The 19,580-nt window shown below is 35.4% G+C and overlaps 2 protein-coding genes across 3 annotated transcripts; one reads left to right on the top strand and one right to left on the bottom strand.

Moving 5' to 3' along the window:
* Positions 1–6,866: 6,866 nt before the first annotated feature.
* On the bottom strand, positions 6,867–8,682 carry LOC133856590 (zinc finger BED domain-containing protein RICESLEEPER 2-like). Its single transcript, XM_062291651.1, has 3 exons — positions 7,607–8,682; positions 7,180–7,418; positions 6,867–7,091 (listed from the first exon to the last, which is right to left on the bottom strand). The coding sequence occupies exons 1-2, from the start codon at positions 8,642–8,644 to the stop codon at positions 7,404–7,406; spliced, it is 1,053 nt and encodes a 350-aa protein (XP_062147635.1). The 5' UTR covers positions 8,645–8,682; the 3' UTR covers positions 6,867–7,091; positions 7,180–7,403.
* A 5,650-nt stretch (positions 8,683–14,332) lies between these two features.
* LOC133856507 (protein NRT1/ PTR FAMILY 6.2-like) lies at positions 14,333–19,370 on the top strand. 2 transcript variants are annotated; one of them, XM_062291553.1, is made up of 5 exons: positions 14,333–14,491; positions 16,575–16,792; positions 16,887–17,437; positions 17,599–17,939; positions 18,507–19,370. In XM_062291553.1, the coding sequence occupies exons 1-5, from the start codon at positions 14,383–14,385 to the stop codon at positions 19,022–19,024; spliced, it is 1,737 nt and encodes a 578-aa protein (XP_062147537.1). In that variant the 5' UTR covers positions 14,333–14,382; the 3' UTR covers positions 19,025–19,370. The 2 variants fall into 2 exon arrangements, with proteins under 2 accessions (XP_062147537.1, XP_062147539.1); XM_062291555.1 differs by having other exon boundaries at positions 14,334–14,487.
* Positions 19,371–19,580: the final 210 nt, after the last annotated feature.

Raw genomic sequence — 19,580 nt, forward strand, 5'->3', positions numbered from 1 at the left:
TTTTCACTATTTTTTCAAATTTTTGGAATCGTCATTTTTAACAATAGTGCTCAAGATCCAACATGACAGTGCCAGAATTAGTAGGAACTAGTTTTGACTAGAGCATTAGTCAATTTGAATATGGGTGCATAAGCATATAGTTTATTTGAAATCAAGGAAATACTTTTGCAAGTTGATTTCGTGGTAATCAAATAGGTTACATGTAAATTTGTTTGTGGCCATGGGAAGTCCTTGAAGTTCCACTTGCTAGAATTCACGTGATTGATGTTAGTATGTATCAACGTATTTGTTTAACAATTGAACAATATGAACTTTTTAAAGCCAAGAGGAACAAATGAACTTTGTTTAAATTTGTTTGACAATGAAAAATGAAATATTTAATTTCAGAAAAAAAAATTATAACAAATGAAATATACCTGCCACTTGCCAAACATCTGAAAAGGGATTCACGCCTTCTACTCAAGTTCTTTTTAGCTTACCAACTAATGCCTTCTTCTTCCATACCAAAATGAACAAAGAGTTTTCCACCCCCTTAATCTATACAAAGGATGCTTGTGCTTTTTGTACACATTGCCTCTCATGTCATGGTTTAGGCTGACAAAATGAGACTAAGTAAAATTTCTTATTAAGGATTTGACATTCGACTTTCGTAAGTCCACACTGACTGGTGAGAATTGAGTAAAAATAACTTTTCACAATTGAGCTTCACCCACTCGAGCTTGAGTGGAAGCTTGGCTTGTGGATTTAGCGAAGTTCGAGCCAAGTCCAAACATGGGTAGCTTGTAAACAAGCCGAGTTCGAACAAGTTTTAAGAAATTGCCTCGAGCTCGGGTTGAGTTTGGCAACCTCAAACTTGGCTCAGGTAGGCTAGGCTCGAAGACAACCCTAGAAATAGCAAACAACCAATTTTGACCCCACACACAGTAGAGAAAGCAAACAACGTATAACAATTATTAATAATAATGAATGAAAACTATTGTAGCTATAATTAATCAAGCCAAAAACTAAAATAGCGATCACAACACAAGATTTTTATTCACAAAGAGAAAAACGTTGCACCAATGGAAAACTTCTCCGAGTAGCCAAACCTATGATTCCACTTAATTAAAATAAGAACTAACTATAGGTAACAGTAAAACTTACAACCCTATGAAATTTTACCAAGACAATCTATAGGACGACCTGTTTCTCACGTGTCTTGGCTCCAATTCCCCAGTTGGTTATTCTTCAATGAGTGAACCCCTTATCGATGACCATCAATAGACTTACATTGTAACTTCAAAAGTGCAGTCACAACATTTTGGCTTGAATCCAGTTCAAGAATTTTCACACGAACAAACTCTTGAATCACACTCAAGAACTTGTATCAAGTTCTCGGGATTGATCTCTCAACTCTCACAATGGAGGCTCGAAAAATTGTGTCTTTGAGAGATATTGAGAGCTTCACAAAATAGGCTTTAAATAGGAAAATGAGTAATCTACGCGGCGGCATCCGAACATGTAGGTTAGAAACCCTAATCGCGTTCCATGTCCTGACTGACATCCTTGATGTCTAGACATCTCCTTCGAAATACGCATATTGACTAGGTTCATGTTCGGACCAATATTTGGTATGTTCAGACAACAACATAATCGGAGAGCTTCTGTCTGCAGCACCATCCAAATGTCCAAGAAAAAATAAGCTTTATGCGGCTCAATGTGTCCAGACACTCATACACCTATTCGGACATCAACCTACCTAATAGGGTTATTGCCATTGATATGTCAAAACTTAGGGAACAATAACTCCTTGAAGCTACGATGTCTGGACCCATGTATACTTGTCCAGACATCTTTTCTTGTAATTGTCTTTTGCAGCAATTCTTCATAGACTTCAATTGCAAACCTAAGTACAAGTCTACCAAATCTCCAAAAACTTAAAAATACTTTTTGGACACATAATGGGGGTGGCCGGCCACTCCCATGCTGGCCAAGGCGGGTGGCTCAGCCACCTCTCTTCTTTTTTTCCTTTTCTTTTTTAAATTATTTTTTAAGGATTTTTATTTTTTATTTATTTTTATATAGTGTCACATATCAACCTCAGCTGTTGACACGTGGCGAGCCGTTAAAATTTGGACGAAAAATCTAACAGAGGTATCAAATGAGTTTTTACCACTAACTCAAGTACCGCCTATGATACAAATGAAAATTTAGGTACTAAATTTAAAAATGCTTAAACCTAGGTACCAATGGAGTATTTAACCCTAAAAAATAATTCAAAAAATTAAAAAAATTATTATAAAAAAACAATTTTTTCTTTTATTTATTTTTATTTTTTTATTTTTATTTTTAAAAAAAATACGATTGATCGGAAGACGTACTGCTTCTTTCAAGCATCGTTGTTGGGCACGATCGATGCACGCCTGTAGTTTGGCCAACTCATCCCCGCCTCTCTGAACGCGGACATGACTAATTTTCTATCCTTCGATGTCTATGATATTTATCTTTAGAAGGTTATGAATGATTCCAATTTGAATTTTGTTTTATTACAAATGACGAGCAAGTATATCATCGTTGTGGAAGACCTCGATTGGTTTCTGACAGAGAAATCAAGGGCCGTGAGCTTGTTCGTTGATGTTCATACCCATTTTCTACTCTGTGATTTTTTGCCATTCAAAACGTTGGCCAATAACTACTTAGGGCTCAAGGATCACAAGCTTTTCTCTCAGGTGGATGATATTTTCTAGAGCGGGGTGAGCTAATGATTGCGAATCGGAATTTGTCGAGCTAGGCTATAAAATCGGTCATCACGGTGTTGCAAATGGACGGTGATCGGAGGGGTGTCTGGAAGATCGGGTCACGACTGGGAAATAACGCCACCCCAAACACCTTTTTTTTTTTAAAAAAAAATAAAAAAATAAAATTTTTTGTTTATTTATTTATTTATTTTTAATCTTTTGTTTTTTGTTTTTTTAATTAAAAATGGCACGTGACAGGGGTATTATGGGGATATTTTGCCAAAAGAGACATTTTTCAAAGGTTTTGGTAGTTTGGGGGGCCATCCGAAGAAAGAGTAGTAGTTTTGTGGGGGGCGGGGCTAAATTGTATTTTTCCTTATAATATAACATACTATATATATAAAACTTATTTCTATTAAGAGTGCATTTGATATTGCGATTTTGTAGATAAAAAATACAATTTTAAACTAAATTGCAGAAGCTGAATCATTTGAAATTGGGTTTTTAAAAAATTGCGATTTGAAAACACAAAAAAATTATGCCTTTTCAAATCGTAGGCAATATGTACTTTTTTTGAAAACATACAATTTTAAAAGTTAAATTGCAATTTTATAGGTCGAGTTGCGATTTAGCCATTTGCTTAAGAGACAGAAGGTGGAGGCAAAAATGGACTGGAATGGGAGCTTAAGACCCTTTGTTTCTCGACTAGAATCTTTTTTAAGCTTCCTCTACAGCTATAACTACAACCCATATCCCGGTGAACTCATCAGTACTCTCTTAGTGTTGACTGTTTTCTCAATCGTGGTCTTCTTTGTTTCTTTGAATTTTCACTATAGTTGCTTACCTTTATTACTTCAAATTTTGTGTTGCTTAAATATGGGCATGCAAGAAAAGCATTATTTATTTATTTATTTTTATTTTTTCATGCGAGGTATCTCTCGGTCCCTATAGCTGCAATGTACCTCGTTCGCTGAACGACTGGCCCGCCAAGGTGGTAGTCAAACCTTTCAAGCGTAGTGACTGCTTGCCAGAAACCAATGACTAATTTTCGGCACAATGTCCGACGCCACACCAGGCATTGAGCCTTAAATCACCAGCAGATGGTTAGAGGCCTGAAGACCGCCGCCCCCCCCCCCCCCCCCCCCACACACACACACACACATACACACAACTGGGGTGCCTGGTCCCAAGAGATTGTTTGCACTTGAATGGATTCAAACTTGGGACTTCGGGAGGTGATATTCTCTTGAAAGCATAAGCTTAACCATTAGGCCAACCCCTTGGGGTTAAGAAAAGCATTATTTTCAACTTCCTAGGTAGCAAACCTTTAATTTGCTTTCCTTGTTTCAGGAATGGAGGTGAAGCACTCGGCAATATTGGTGGACTCAGGGCACATGATTGTGCCGGGAATGGACAAGAACAATAGCTATGGGAGCTGCCAGAATAAGAAGAGGCGGCTGACGAGCGACTGGAAGATGAAGCTCTCCAAGGGATCGAGAAGCATAAGCCTCATCTTCTTGTCAGGGTCCAGTTTTTTCTCCTCCTGAAAGCTCTTTTCAAGTGAATCTAGCTGATCGCTCGACGCTCGTCAGCCGCTTCTTTAACTACATTTACTTTTTTATTTGTATTTGCTTTGAGTAATTCAAATTTTGTTTACTTATGAAACAATAACCCTCTATATGGCTAATAATCATGAATTGTATACCAAGTGAAATATTAATTTATTTAATTTTGAATATAGTAATAACCATGCCACATCATTTAAGTTTGCATATATATGATAGTAATTCAAAATAGTCATTACCGCATATGAAGATAGTGGATAATAACTATATTTAATAACCGTAATAAACATGTGGATATGGATACTTAAAAGTGATGACCGCATTATACTGATACATATGCGAATATTACTAATAACTACATCCGAATCCGCATTTTCAACATTAAAAAATTTGATAAACAAAAAAAATTACTATAACGACTTCATTTTGTACATTAGTTTTGACTCAACTAAGATAACAACATCATTTTTGTGGGCATATCCATTCATCTCATCAAGGTCCTCGCAGTCCTAGCTCAAGTACTATTCTCTCGAACCTTCTTTTTTCATCAGTCGACGCCATCTCCCCACCTCTGTGTAGGTTCTAGAAATGAGATTTGTCGAAGACGAAAAGTTCTTCGTCTTTGAAGATGATCAAGAGATGTTCTTTGTCTTTGGAGCCGAAGATCAATGATGAAGTATCTCTGATACTTTCGCTTGACTCCGCCTTCAAAAGCAGATTAGCCGTCGACAAATCTACATAAAACGCCGGCCAAAAGAAAAATACACGTGATATTTTACTAGCGCTAACTTGCAACAGTAACAATTGCTTTGTAGAAAACCAACGACAATGCTTCACCCAATCGCAGACATTTGACTGTTATGTGCCTAGGTAGTCTGAGTCGAAATAGGAAGAAGAAGGTAGGGTTGGCAATTCGGGTTCACGGGCCGGGTTCGTGTCGACCCGACTGACCCGATTACATAAACGGGTCCGACAAGAACCCGACCCGATTATTAATCGGGTTGTGACACGCGACCCGAACAAGACCCGACAAACACGACTAATAAACGTGTCACCCGTTTACCCGACATCAATTTCCTAAATTGAAATTTGGTTAGCAAAAAGGTACAAAACAAAAAAAGGGAAAAATAAAAACTGAGGTAGCTAAACAGTTTCTCCAAAGATCCATCTTTAGACTTCATATTCTCCCGAGATCTTAGCACTCCATTTAGAAAAAAAAAAAATACACTTACTTTCTTATATATATATATATATATATATATATATATATATATATATATATATATATATATATATATATATATATATATATATATATGTCTCCATACAACTAAGTTTTAAATTTATTATTGAATTTGCGAAACTTTACATCGGTCCTATAAATTTAAATGTGGATTTAAAAATAAGATATAAAAAAATATATAAAAAATGTAAAAGTATCATTTCTCTTTAAAAAAAATGGTAGGAAAACATATTTATATGACATTGATAGATAGTATATGTGTTTGGAAGTGTTACCAAAAGAAATAGAGTAGGTCACTTTTCAAGAAAAGATTTGTAATGCTTCAATAGAAAGCACATCAGTATAATTGGCTTCAAATCTTTTCTGGTAAAACTTCTTTGTAAATTACTAAATTCCATTCTTTTCTGGTAAACCATACATTACTTTACATGTGTCGTGTCACATTGGTATGGATCGAAATTTTTAATTTGAGCAGTTAAATTGAGGTTAAGTTTTGATAGGATTCATTAGTTCCAACATGACCAACACGTTTGAGGTCGAGTATGGTATGTCTCATTAGAGCCCTCTCTAATGTAGGAATTGGACAAACTACAATTCAATCAACAAATTACAATCAATTATGATCTATCAATGTTAGGATTATATTTTTTCTAATCAATATTTGGATTTTTTTTTTTTTGAAATAATCTATGTTTGGAATTATTCAAACTTTATAGGGATCACTTAGGCCTCGTTTGGTTTGCAGAATGTCTATTTCATTAGGAAAATGTAATAACTAATAAGCTTCTCTTCTGTCCTACATTTACCAAGGAAGATAAATCAATCATAGTTGTGCTTACTTGTTTCAGTTGTTTGCTCTCTCGCTCTTTCTTAGTCAATTAGTCATCAAATTAAATCAACATTATTTCCATTACTTCAATTGTCCAACAAATTAATCAATTTTTCTCAAGCAACCCATAGTGTTAGAATATTACGAGAATTGTAGTATATGGTTTACACAAAATATAACGCATAAGTTGTCATATTTATCTTACCAAATTTCTGCATGCCTTGTGAAAGTGACCAACTACCAAAAAATGAAAAAATTTGAAACCTACTCTACTTAATTGCATTTTCTTTTACTAACATTAGGTAGTGAATCTACCAACTAGGGGGGCCAATTCTGGGTTAATAATCGGCTATATCCCCATCAACCATATTTAAGTTTCTTTATCAAATATTTAATATTTAATTATCTATATTTTGTTAAAATTTAAGAGGAATACAAAAAGAAAAATGCTAAGCTATTCCTCTCAAGTTAAACTTAAGTTAACTAAACATAACTAAAATTTTTACAACTACTAAGGGCAAAACATAAGTTACATAATTCAGTTTCAGTTCGTAAGGGCAAAACAAAACCCATAATTAAAACAAACCCTATAAAAAGAACGCATCCACATATAAGCCAATGTCAAGGAATATTAATAGAAGCTGTTCCTGATGAACTTGGAATTGGAACATCATTGGAATTGAGATTCAAAGTCAAAATATCTTCTTCAAGCTCTTCAACATTCATTTGTGTCAATTCTACATCAAAAGATAAGAGGAATTAGTGTAATAAAAAATAATAATATAAGTTAATGAAAAAAATAAATATACAAATAACAAATATTACCTTCCTCTTCAAATAACCAATCCCGAGTGCATATTAGTGCCTCAACAATATCAGGTTTGAACAAACTCCTATATTGATCAATTACACGTCCACCAACACTAAATGTAGATTCTGAAGCAACCGTGGAAATAGGAATACTCAAAATATCACGAGCCATAGCAGCTACTATAGGATAACGACATTCATTTCCTTTTCAATAGGAAAGAATGTCAAAATCTCCATCCTCAGCAATTATCAGTCTGGGTTCATCGAAATAAATTTCTAATTGACTCTTATTTGCTTGAGCATTATTCCCGCCAGAATTAAAAAATGCTTACAATTAAAAAGATAACGTGAACATAATTTACTAAGTAGTTAAAAGTATATATATTATATTCTAAGTTACTAACAATAACACATAAATCACAACATAAACATATAATTTTACCTTCATCGTTGCAGAAGTCCGCTTGACAGCCTTGACTTGTGGTTGGGATGCTTGAGAATTAACATTTCTTGTATCAAGAGATATGGCACTTGAAGATGTAGATGAGGAACCACCGTACTCCAAAAAAAGATAGATCATTTTATCACGAACATGACAATACTCTCTACAATTATTAACTCCATAAAGCCTCGTATAACAGAAATTTACAAGTTCAAGCTTGTAACGAGGATCCAACGCAACTGCAATAGCCAATACTACACTAAATTCTGACCAATATTTCTCAAATTTAGAGAGCATTTGTGTTGACATTAATCTCTTATATTCATCTTCGCTCTCAACTTCTTCCTTCAAGGTTACATAAATGTCATAGATCACAGGAAAGTAGAGGTTGGCTGTGGGATACTTGGTACCAGAAAACTCACATGTAGCATGGTAAAAAGGAGCCAAAAAACAACATATATGAGTCGCTTGTTCCCACTCAGGTGCAGTAGGGCAATGCTTATAGTTTGAGTCAATCATCTCTAAATAACTAAAAGCACTCCGATAATGAATAGCAGTCTCAAGCATAAGATATGTAGAATTCCATCTGGTTGGCACATATTGTTTTAACCCCTTTCTATTATCCAATGACATTTTATTCACAGCCAAAAGGAAATTTTGTTTTCTCATTTGTGATCCTCTAACATACTTCACACTGTCACGGATCTTTTGAAGAGCACTATCAATCTCTTTCAAACCATCTTGAACTATCAAATTAAGAATGTGTGCACAACAACGAATGTGAAAAAACCCGCCCTCACAAACAAGGGCTATCTTTATGTTCAATTGATTTCTTAATAAACCAACACAAACATCATTAGAAGAAGCATTATCCAATGTTATACTGAAAACCTTGGTCTCAATCCCCCACTCTTCTAGCAAATTATACGTCTTTTCACACAAAGATATACCATTATGTGGTGGGGGCATGAATGAAAAGTTTAACACCCTTTTAGTTAAAACCCAATTCTTGTCAATAAAATGTGCTGTGAGACACATATATCCATCAGTAGTCAAAGAAGTCCACAAATCAGATGTTAAACAAATCCTACCAGGACAACCATTCAACATAACTTTAACTTTTTGCTTCTCCCTCATATGCAAAATTTTCAAATCAGCCTTAAGGGTATTCCTAGAGATAAGAGGTGCATCAGGATGCAGGTATTTTATTATCTCTCTCCAACCATCATACTCAACAAATTGAAAAGGCAAATCATGCTTAATGACCAAAGCAACCAACAGTTCTCTAAATTTTTTGGGACAAAATTTAGAGTTACTTACAGACAGAGATCCCTGACTTCTAGATAAGAGCATCTGCCCAACATCACAAGTGCTTCTCCTCGGACAATTTTCTATGTGGCGCTTTAAATTTTCAGTTCCATAAGTACTTGGAGCCAAGTATACAGTACCACACAACTTGCATTTTGCCTTTAACTTCTCACTATCCTTACCATGAATGGCATCAAAATGATCCCAAACGGCTGAAGTCTTTCTACTCTTGTGGCCTTTTTTCAAATTTTTCCCTTCTTCTCCGCACAAACAGAGTCATTTTCTTCTTCTATCGTAGTCAATTCAATCACATCATCTTCAAAGTCTCTAACAATATCATCATCACCAAGTACTTCATTACTCATCTGCAGATATCATTATTAGTAAATTAGTTCTTCAATCCAAATTAGATAGTACATAAAATCTAGCTCACAAAGACAACTTGAAACTTCAAAGGCTAATAATTTTACCTGCTCAGGCTGCTCTTGATCTTGATTCATGATTGGACACAAGTCACACAATAGATGACCGTCTATAAGCTAGCGATCGAAAGAAGTACAAAGAGACTTGAAACCTGCCAAAAATTTCATCAAATACCAAGGTCATGGTTAGTGCGCCACAGACTCATATATCTATATGAAGAGTGCATACTATCTAGTCTACCTGATATTTCAGAAACCAAGATTTTTGAATCCATTAGTTGGATGAAATTAATTGAAAACATTTTTACAAGTGGATGTAAACATTGAACATGGGCCTTTTATGTGTCTATGTGAATTGCAGATATGTTCAATGGAGTTCAATTATTTGTTTTATGAGTGAATGCACAACTTAAGAATCATTTCGTTTTCTATGTATATCTACAAGTTCTATTGGAAAAAGAAAAAAGAAAGAAGCTATATTCAAATGATCTATATTGAAAACAAAGCAATTGTACAAAATTGTTCAAACCAACAAAACTAAAGAGCAAACTAGCTCAAAACCTAAACAAACCAACAATCAACTGGACAAAACCAGTTCTGCATTGACACATTAGTTCTGGGTTGACAATTTTTAGGATCCGAGAGCTAACTGAAGGAAGGAGCAACAAGGAGTTTTCAACTGGGACTAATGTGAGATAAAATAGATAAAGAAGATAAAGAAGATAAAACAATTTTACAGCCCCCTAGCTTAATGCTTTTGCAAATAACATATCAAGTTCCACAGTTTTTGTAGAATTAAAAAGTTGAATGCATTCCCAAGCAACTAAGCTCAGTGAATTAAGCAGGTGAAACTTCCATCTGCTATAAAGAAATGTCTAGCAATTCTCACACAGAAAACACATAGACAAACAGAAGAACCAGCAAACAACCTGTGGTATATATCAATGTCAAATGAAGACCAACTTTTAGTCTTTTACACTGTTAAGATCTAAATGGAAAATTCTAAAGCCAAAAGAGCTCCTGTTTTAGCTGTCATAATACATATATACTGCAATTGAAAAGGAACAGATATTTGTGATGGAAGGGCTGACCCCAAGGTATCAATTTTAAACTATGATTTTTTATAAGAGAAAAGAAAAATGAAAAAGGAAAATTCCAGCCTCCAGGGGCAAAGATCATAAGATCTTCGGCAAGAATTTCTCTCTTCCCCCTCTGATTAAATATTCCTAACTCAACCTCATGCAGGCCTCCAATGTGCATTCTTCTGCCACTTTTGTTTCAACTGATCTCAAGTATTGAAATGCAGGATATGACATGAAACCAGAGCAATGGTGAACTAAATTACAGTCTACCTCTGTTCAAAAGATGCAGCCAGCTGATTTACAGTGTAGTATGCCACGAAATTCAAGTTAAAGAGAACAAGAACAAATCAGATCCATAGGATAAATTAAGCGAAAAAAAAAACATGGTGAATCGGTGTCGGTGATACACTGATACTTAGTGGTCATATTTTTTCCAACCGAAACAGGGAAGAAAAATCAAATTAATAGACAACCTAGTGAACCCACAATATTTTCTTTTAAAGTTTAAACACCATTCGGTTAGAGCTTCTTCAACCAACCAATCAAACCTAAATCTCAAAAGGAAACCAAACCAAAACACCCATACCTTGAGGAGGAACTGAAAAGTTTGGCGTAGAAAGAACCAAAGAGGGGGAAAAGGCCGGATGGTTGGTAGTCGCGCCGGTCGGGCGTGCGGAGTGCGGTGGGCGGGCGGGCGGGAGACAGGCTACTAGGCTAGGGTTCCACCGTTTCGAACTTTCGGCCCTTTCTCTGTTTCTCACTTCTCGAATCTCACTTCTTACTTCTCAGAAGTCAGAAATCAGAATATCAGAGATTCATATTAGTCGGGTTAGTCGGGTTAGCGTGTTAGACTGTTAGTGTTAGAGTTAGACTAGTTTTTTTTTTTTTTTTTTTTTTTTTTTTTTTTTTCAAACTTAACCGGGTTGACCCGATTATTACCTGAACCTGATTACAGTAAACCCTAACCCTATTTTTCCGTGTCGTATTCGTGTCGGGTTCGCGGGTCGTGTCAAAAATTGCTAACCCTAGAAGAAGGGTCAATTAAGTTCAGCATTAAAAGGGGCGAGAATTCATGAATGAAGAGCATGTGGCCTATTTTCAGACCATACTGATGAGGGCATTCGAGCTTTACAAGATGTTGTCCACCAACGTCCTTCATTCCAGAACATTATGGGAAGGAAGAACGTGGAGTTGAATGCTAACTGGGAGAAAAAAAAACTTCTGGATGATCACATGTAACAATCAGCTACACTAGTACAATTAATATATATATATTTTTTAAAAAAATTTCACTGTGCTAATTTACTAGCGCCAAGGGCTATGTAAGCAAAATCATTTTAATTTTTTTTTTCCTAGCTAAAAGATTATTATTTTAAAAAAAAAAAATAAAAAAAAAAAAAAAATTCACTACCCTTTCGTCCTTCCTTGAGACAAATGGCTTTCCAAGTACCTCTAGATTCTTAATCAAATTAAAGATGTGGAAAAAAAAAAAAAGTCATCACAATGGTTTTCAAACATTAATATGGCAACAAACAAAGAACTACCATATAAAGTCGATGACGATTACAGTTAGCATAAAAATAAGGGTAAAATTGTTATTTCATATTTTTTTTTTACACTTTTGCCCTTTCACTTAAACTGACAGAACTAAAGAGAATTCAAATGCATGAAAAGTACTATGGGTGTACAGTACATCGATGAATGTGACCTTGATGAGCGAATTAACAGTCCCCAAAAGTACCACTAGTGTCTCAAAGAATCCATGTGATGTTAGGCAAGCATTGGGAAATGAGTTCAAATTTAGCAATGGAAATCACTTATTTTTTAGGGAAAACTGCAATCTACCCCCTTAATGTTTACACCAATTTGTAATTTTGGTACCAATGTTTAGATTGCTTCAATTGCACCCAAGAAAGTTGCAAAAATTTTCAATCCACCTCCTTCCGTCTAATTGCTCCGTCTGATGAGACGAAAATGCACCCATCCGCACGGCACGTAAGTTTTTTGGGCCAAACTTGACGAAAATACCCTCATCTCCTTCAACGAATTTTCGCAAAAATTGAGGTTCCGATGGTCACCCAATTTGAGACTTTATTGGAGGAACCAGAGGGAGAGGGTTTGGGGACTCGGTGACGGAAAGGATGAGAGTGATGATGGCTCTGAAGCCGTAGGATTGTGGCTCGTCTAGCTCCTGCGTGAGCGAACGGTGGAGATCGAAGCTGGCTCGGGCGAGGGTCGAGAGGGGTTGATCGTAGAGGACCCGAGCAGGACCAGGGGTCGCCGGCAAAACCCAGAGCGATTTCCGGCAAGACAAAGCTGGGTTTTCCGATAGGTCAACGGTGGACTGTCGAAGAGCACGGATTTCGGCCATTTTAGTAGGATTTTTCTGGTGGATTTTGGTAGAATTCCTTAATGTGATTAAACCTTGGGAATTGCTTGATTTTTGACCAATTATATGCTTGATTTTTGAAGATGGATATTTATGGGTTGTCGTTTGTTCTTGGCCGTGTACCTCTGTTTTCCAGCCAGTGACGTGTGTGTGTACTGATGGCCGAACGGTGGTGTTTGTTTGTGTGTGTGTGTTGATGGTCGAATGGTGGTGGTGTTTGATGGATTGATTATGAGTGTTTTATGGGTTTGATCAGTAAAGAGTGTTTGGCTTGTGTAGCCGATCCTTTGATTTGGCCCAGTCGAGCTCAAGGAACCCATCGGCGACCAACACCTTCGAGAAAATTTGTTGAAGGAGATGACCAAAACGCGGTGTTTTGATGAGGGCATTTTCGTCAAGTTTGGCCCAAAAAACTCACGTGCCGCGCTCGTGGGTGCATTTCCGTCTCATCAAACGGAGCAATTGGACAAAAGGGGGTGGATTGCAAATTTTTGCAACTTTCTTGGGTGCAATTAAAGCAATCTAAACATTGGTACCAGAATTGCAAATTGATGTAAACATTAGGGGGGTAGATTACAGTTTTCCCTATTTTTTATTAGTGTTAGTCATCTGATGTCCTGGTGGGGTTGAGTCAGACTATGACTCAATTGGTCTTGAGGGGGTGCCTGCGGTTCTTCACCGTCTAGGCCCATCCCGAACAATATAATTTCTAGCGAATAGGTGTGCTACTGTAGTAATGTCCAAGTAGAGTAGGTCACAGTTGGTAGCCTCCTCCTGAAGAAGAATAAAAAAAAAAAAAAAAAAAAAGAAAAAAAAAAAAAAAAGAAAAAAGAAAAAAAGAAAAAGAAGCAGCCCCCAAAAGTCCCTTACCATAAAAAGTTGGGTCGGCCAATTTGTTACTACGTCCAAAATTTTGATTTATGATCATGAACTGAATTTGCAGTAAAAGTATACTTAAACGTGCTATTTGACTGTGGTGGCTGAGCTGATCCACCGTTGGAAGGATAGTTTTAAGATGAACTGAAAGCTTACAATGAAATATATTAATAGAAAGAAAATAATAATAAAGAGCCAATGCAAACATAATGACAATCTTTGACAACTCCACTGGACATTTCATATCAAAATGAATTGGATGGCTGGCTGGGAAAACAATTATATATGGTAATCTTTTTTATTATTTATTTTTATGTAAGTTATGAAAAGACAATGTAAAATAAAATGTATATATAAAACCAAGAACGTACCACTTACCTGATTTTCCTTGTCGAAATTAATTTTAGAGATATATTTGTCAGTTTCATTTTTTAAAAGAAAATGTTAATTATCAGAACTCCAAGGGATAGCATTGACCCACTTGCAAGGATCGGACCTCATCTTATGATCAAGTAAGGGACGTGAATAATTAGATTCTCCGCACTGTACCTCTTACGACTTCTGATAAAAAAATGTCACATATCCTAGGATTTTTTTGATTAGTTTAAGGTTCTTTGGATATTTAAAAATGTATATAAATTGGGTTGCATGAAGTTGGCTGTGCTAAACGTGACACAATTTTCTTTGTGATAGTTCTTCATGGAGGAAAGCAAGAAGAATTCCTTCATCTTAGATAGAGTTGACTACAAGGGTGACCCTGCCGATAGGAACACAACGGGTGGTTGGGTGCCTGCGGCTCTAATCGTAGGTGAATCCCGAAAATTTATTTTTCCTGTGATTAAATTTCTTTATGTACTTTTCTGTTTTTTGGATGAATTGTTTATCTACTTTTCATATAATGCATATACTCAATTGCAAACCGAAGATCAATGATGAAGCAGGTACAAGTCCAATAGTACTGGATCTTTTTTCTAGGAGGGGAGGGGAGGGGGAAGGCAAGCTTGAGAAATTATAAGTATATATATATTTACGGTGGTTCTTTCAGTTTCTAAAGTGTTTGTTTGGGGGTTTATACAAATGGGAGACTTTGCTGGATCTCAATTGCAAATTCGAAAAAATAATTAAGGAACATAATATAGCCTTAATTGGAGTAATTTTATATGTCATATAAATATCCATCAAATAATAATGTGACTTTTAAAATCATCATTTGATCAATCACATGCCCAATATTGATTTTAAAAGCCACCTCATACTTGTTTTCATTTCTGGACATTTATATGACATGTAGAATTACTCCCTTAATTGTTTCCATTTCTGTCATACTTTACAAGTAATTTTAAATGTACATTAATTGTTCATTAAGTATCCATACAAAATTAAGGTGGCTTTTAAAATCACAATTGAGTGTATGATTGATCAAATTGTGATTTTAAAAGCTATCTCATTTTTTTTTATGGACATTTGATAGACAGTTAATACACATTTATAATTACTCATACTTTACATATGATAAATAATTACTCATACTTTACATATGATAAATAAAGAGTTTAACAAGCCGGAGTACATATAAAGATTAAAAAAAAAAAAGAAAAAAAAAGAAAAAAAAAAGAAAGGAACAAAAGAAAAAAGAAAATTGAATAGAAGTAGCCTATGGCTAATTGGTAGTGTTTGAAAAAAAATGGGTGATTAGTGTTTTCTTGGTACGATTTACATTTGAGAAAATATCTTTTTATAAAATACACCTGCTTATTTTGAAAAAAGAAAAATACATGTAGATTTGGCTTTTTACTTAAATTTTAAAAAGATCATTGAAAAAGAATGGTTGTATGGCCACTCAATGGAGGAGAGGGATGGTTGTGTGCCCACCCCGATCTAGTTTGGGTGGCCACATGGCTACTTGAATAATTATTCTTTTATTATAATAATAATAAGTTGGCTCCCATCATACAATAGTTAAGCACATGTTTTGTCAAAGTATTACTACAAGAAAGCGTGAAAAGATTTGTAAAATGTTTAATTTGTGTTTTGAAAAGATATATATATATATATATTTGAGTTGTTTCTTAACGTATTTGAAAAAATGTGTGTTTTTCAAACTGAAAACAAAAAACATTATGAAAATATACTAGTAAACATAGTCTTTATTTATTTTGATGTATTATATAATTAAACCTTGAGCGACCGGATCGAGTAATTCTACATGTCATATAAATGTTAATTAAGTGTCCATCAAATATTGAAGTGGCTTTTAAAATCACTATTTGATCAATCTCATGTCTAATAGTGATTTTAAAAGCCACATCATTATTTAATGAACACTTGATGAACATTTATATGACATGTAGAATTACTCGAACGACCAGCCTCCTCTATATATCCTGTGCTTACAGCTTTTCATGAACTTTATAATTTTTTATCTTTTATTTTTTATGAAAGAAACCTTTATAAAACCAAACACCAAAACAGTATCCCACCAATAGGAACAATTAAGCCACTCACTGGCAAAGGGGAACAAAAACAACACACAAGCCCAAGCTCAAAACTCAAACTGCACAAAGGGCAAATACACGCCCAAGCAAGCCTAAAAGGCACCAAACAACAAAGGCCAATCAAAGAATACAGCTGCAGAAATTTTGCAGGAAAGAATAGAGAAATGGTTAGAATTTTTCGTATATAAAAAAAAAAGGATAGAATTTTTGACGCATTAATTTACTATTTATTTGTAAGAAGAAAGCGACAAAGCCGCAGTTGATCATTTTCCTTTCAGACACATCCTTAATTAGTTAAATTCTATAACTTAATTTCCTATATATATATATATATATATTGATTACGAGTTTGTGCACTAATTTAATTTAAGTTTGGTGGGACATCATTTTGTGTAGTTATTGAAGTAAGCGAGAGACTGTCAACAATGGGAATAATTGTGAACCTTGTGACGTATCTGTATGGCACAATGCATCAGTCTAGTACAACCTCCTCAACTATCACATCAAATGTAGCAGGTACATCATTTCTTCTGTGTTTGCTTGGAGGGATTCTCGCCGATTCTTTCCTTGGCCGATATTGGACAATCGCCATTTTCTCTGTAATTCATGCACTGGTGGGTAATATTCCTCCAGAATATATATCAGTCAATTACTGCGTCGTTTTATTTGATAATCATACTAAGATTGGCAGCTGGAATTGATGACTAGGGGACATGCATGCTGGCCATATCGGCAGCACTGCCAGAGCTACGCCCTCCTGCTTGCAACCATGATTTTCCTTTCAAATGTGAAGAGCCCAGCAGCTTCCAAATGGGCATTTTGTATACTGCTCTCTACTCAATGGCTCTAGGAGTCGGTGGAATAAAGTCTAGTGTTTCAGGGTTTGGAACAGACCAGTTTGATCAAAACGATGAGAAAGAATTGGCTGAAATGGCCCATTTCTTCAACAGGTTTTACCTCATCATCAGCTTCGGAACCCTACTAGCCGTTACCGTGCTTGTTTATGTACAAGACCAAGTGGGACGGAGCTGGGGATATGGGATTTGCTCGGCCTCCATGTTTCTCTCAATATTTGCCTTCCTTATCGGGACTAAAAGATATAGGTACAGGGAGTGTACCGGAAGCCCTATCATTCAAATTCTACAAGTTATTGTGGCTGCTATAAGGAAAAGGAAGGCCGAGTTTCCACCTGATCTTAGCTTCTTGTATGAGAAAGCTTCTGATAACGAATCAACGATCTCTCATACAAATAAATATTGGTATGCTGACTATATATGCGTATTGATTGAAATTTTGACAATATTGTTAAGGTTCGAAATTAGTAGACATCATATTAAATTATTACTTATTTAAAAAATTTAAGTTGATAAAAATAAATTAATTTAATCATTTAATTTATATTTTAACATTTTAATGACAGTTGTTTAGACAAGGGAGCAATCATAACCGGCATGGATCGCGGACCTGACGGGTTAACGATTTCCAATCCATGGGGACTTTGTACAGTCACCAAGGTGGAAGAAGTAAAAATGTTGATAAAAATATTGCCAATAATGGTTGCAACGATAATCTTTTGGACAATACGTGCACAGCTGCTGAGCTTCTCAGTGCAACAAGCTGCCACCATGGAGAGATCGATCGGAAATTTCCCAATCCCACCAGCTTCATTCAACGGCTTCTTCGTTGGATCCACAATTATCACTCTCATCATATATGACCGCATACTGCCTTTCTGGAGACAATCAGCCAAAGGGGTTCACGGTACGAGAAAATTTTTAAAACACTCTTCTAATTAAAAAATGAAAAGAACAACTTATATAGGCAAATTGATATTTATTGACAAAGAAAATGGCATATTGTTGGGTGTATTGAAAACTTTTTCAGTCTTTAATTTGCATGCATGACGTGTGTTTATGTTTTAGTATAATTTCCTGACAAAGGTTTATTTCAAATTAAGTTAGAGGATGCTAGCGATTACATTGACATTAATTTGTTCTTAGAACATTTGAGAATTACATGCTTAGTTAATCATATTAAAAATGCATGTGAAAATCACATGCTTTAAGGAAAAATTTTAGTTTGATTGAGGTAATTTTTTCCAGCTCAATTTAAAGGAAAAATTTGTTATGAAATCAATTTGTGAACTTGTTTATGTATATGTTTAAAAGATTAGTAGGATCAAGTCTGATTAATACATGCATGCTTTTTAATCATATACTATACCCTACACCCCATATTATTTCCATTGTGTGGTGGAAAAGTTAAATTAATATTGAAAAACGGAAAATTTGAAGATTTGGTGTAAAGTAAATTGTTTTCCATTTTCAGGTTTCACAAATTTGCAAAAAATAGGGATAGCCATATTCTTAAGCATTTTAGGAATGGCAGCTGCATCATTTGCGGAAATGAAACGATTAGATGTTGTTAGAGCCAATAGAGGTAGCACCTCGAGTACTCTACCAATAACTGCCTTCTACTTGCTTCCACAATTCGTCTTGGTTGGTATCGGGGACGGGTTTATGTACACTGGTCAGCTTGATTTCTTCATAACCGAGTCACCCAAAGGGATGAAAGCAATCAGCACCGGCCTGTTCCTCACAACCAACGCCCTTGGTTTCTTTGGAAGTAGCATTTTGGTCACAATCATAAAGAATGTCACAGGGGAAAAAGTTGGGCATGGTTGGCTACTCTCCAGGTTAAATGATAGCAGATTGGATTGTTTCTATGCACTGCTGGCTGTGTTAGGGTGTATCGATTTGGCATTTTATCTGGTTTTGGCATCATGGTATAAGCCAAATCCTGTTGAAGATGCTCATCTGAAGATAAATGGTAAAGAAAAAGTGTGATAGTCAATAGTTATATTATTTGTTCATACTCATCTTGTACATATATTGTACATACACTCACAATGAGTGTGGGACCCATATATGTGAAATCCATGTAGGATAGGTCTTACATGCATGGTCCTACATCCATTTTGAGTTTGTGTACGATGTGTGTATAAAATATGTATGTACAAATATCATTTTATAATAGTCAAACCAACGTTATTTTCCTTTTTGCCCGTGAAAGTGAAAAGTATTTCATTTCCTGGGTACATTCCCCGGCCATATATGTTTGTAACACATATATTTCTGTTGTGGAACAACTACTAGCTTGTTCAATAAGAGGAACTGCATCTGTTTTCTTTAATGATCTCTATTTCTTAGAAGTTCACATTAATTAGGTGGAGGGATCGAGGGATAGTGGAAGGAGGTAAAAGTGAGGCGAGTGCACCTCCCCATCACCCTCGTGTTATTTGGTTGGTTGTGTTAGTTTTATTTATTGGTTACATTCAATTACCGTTGTAATCGAGCTGAATAGGGCCGAGCTTTGAATTTTCGGGTTTGATGCATTTATGAA

This window comes from Alnus glutinosa, chromosome 14, assembly GCF_958979055.1.
Source record: "Alnus glutinosa chromosome 14, dhAlnGlut1.1, whole genome shotgun sequence".
In the NCBI taxonomy this organism is placed as follows: domain Eukaryota; kingdom Viridiplantae; phylum Streptophyta; class Magnoliopsida; order Fagales; family Betulaceae; genus Alnus; species Alnus glutinosa.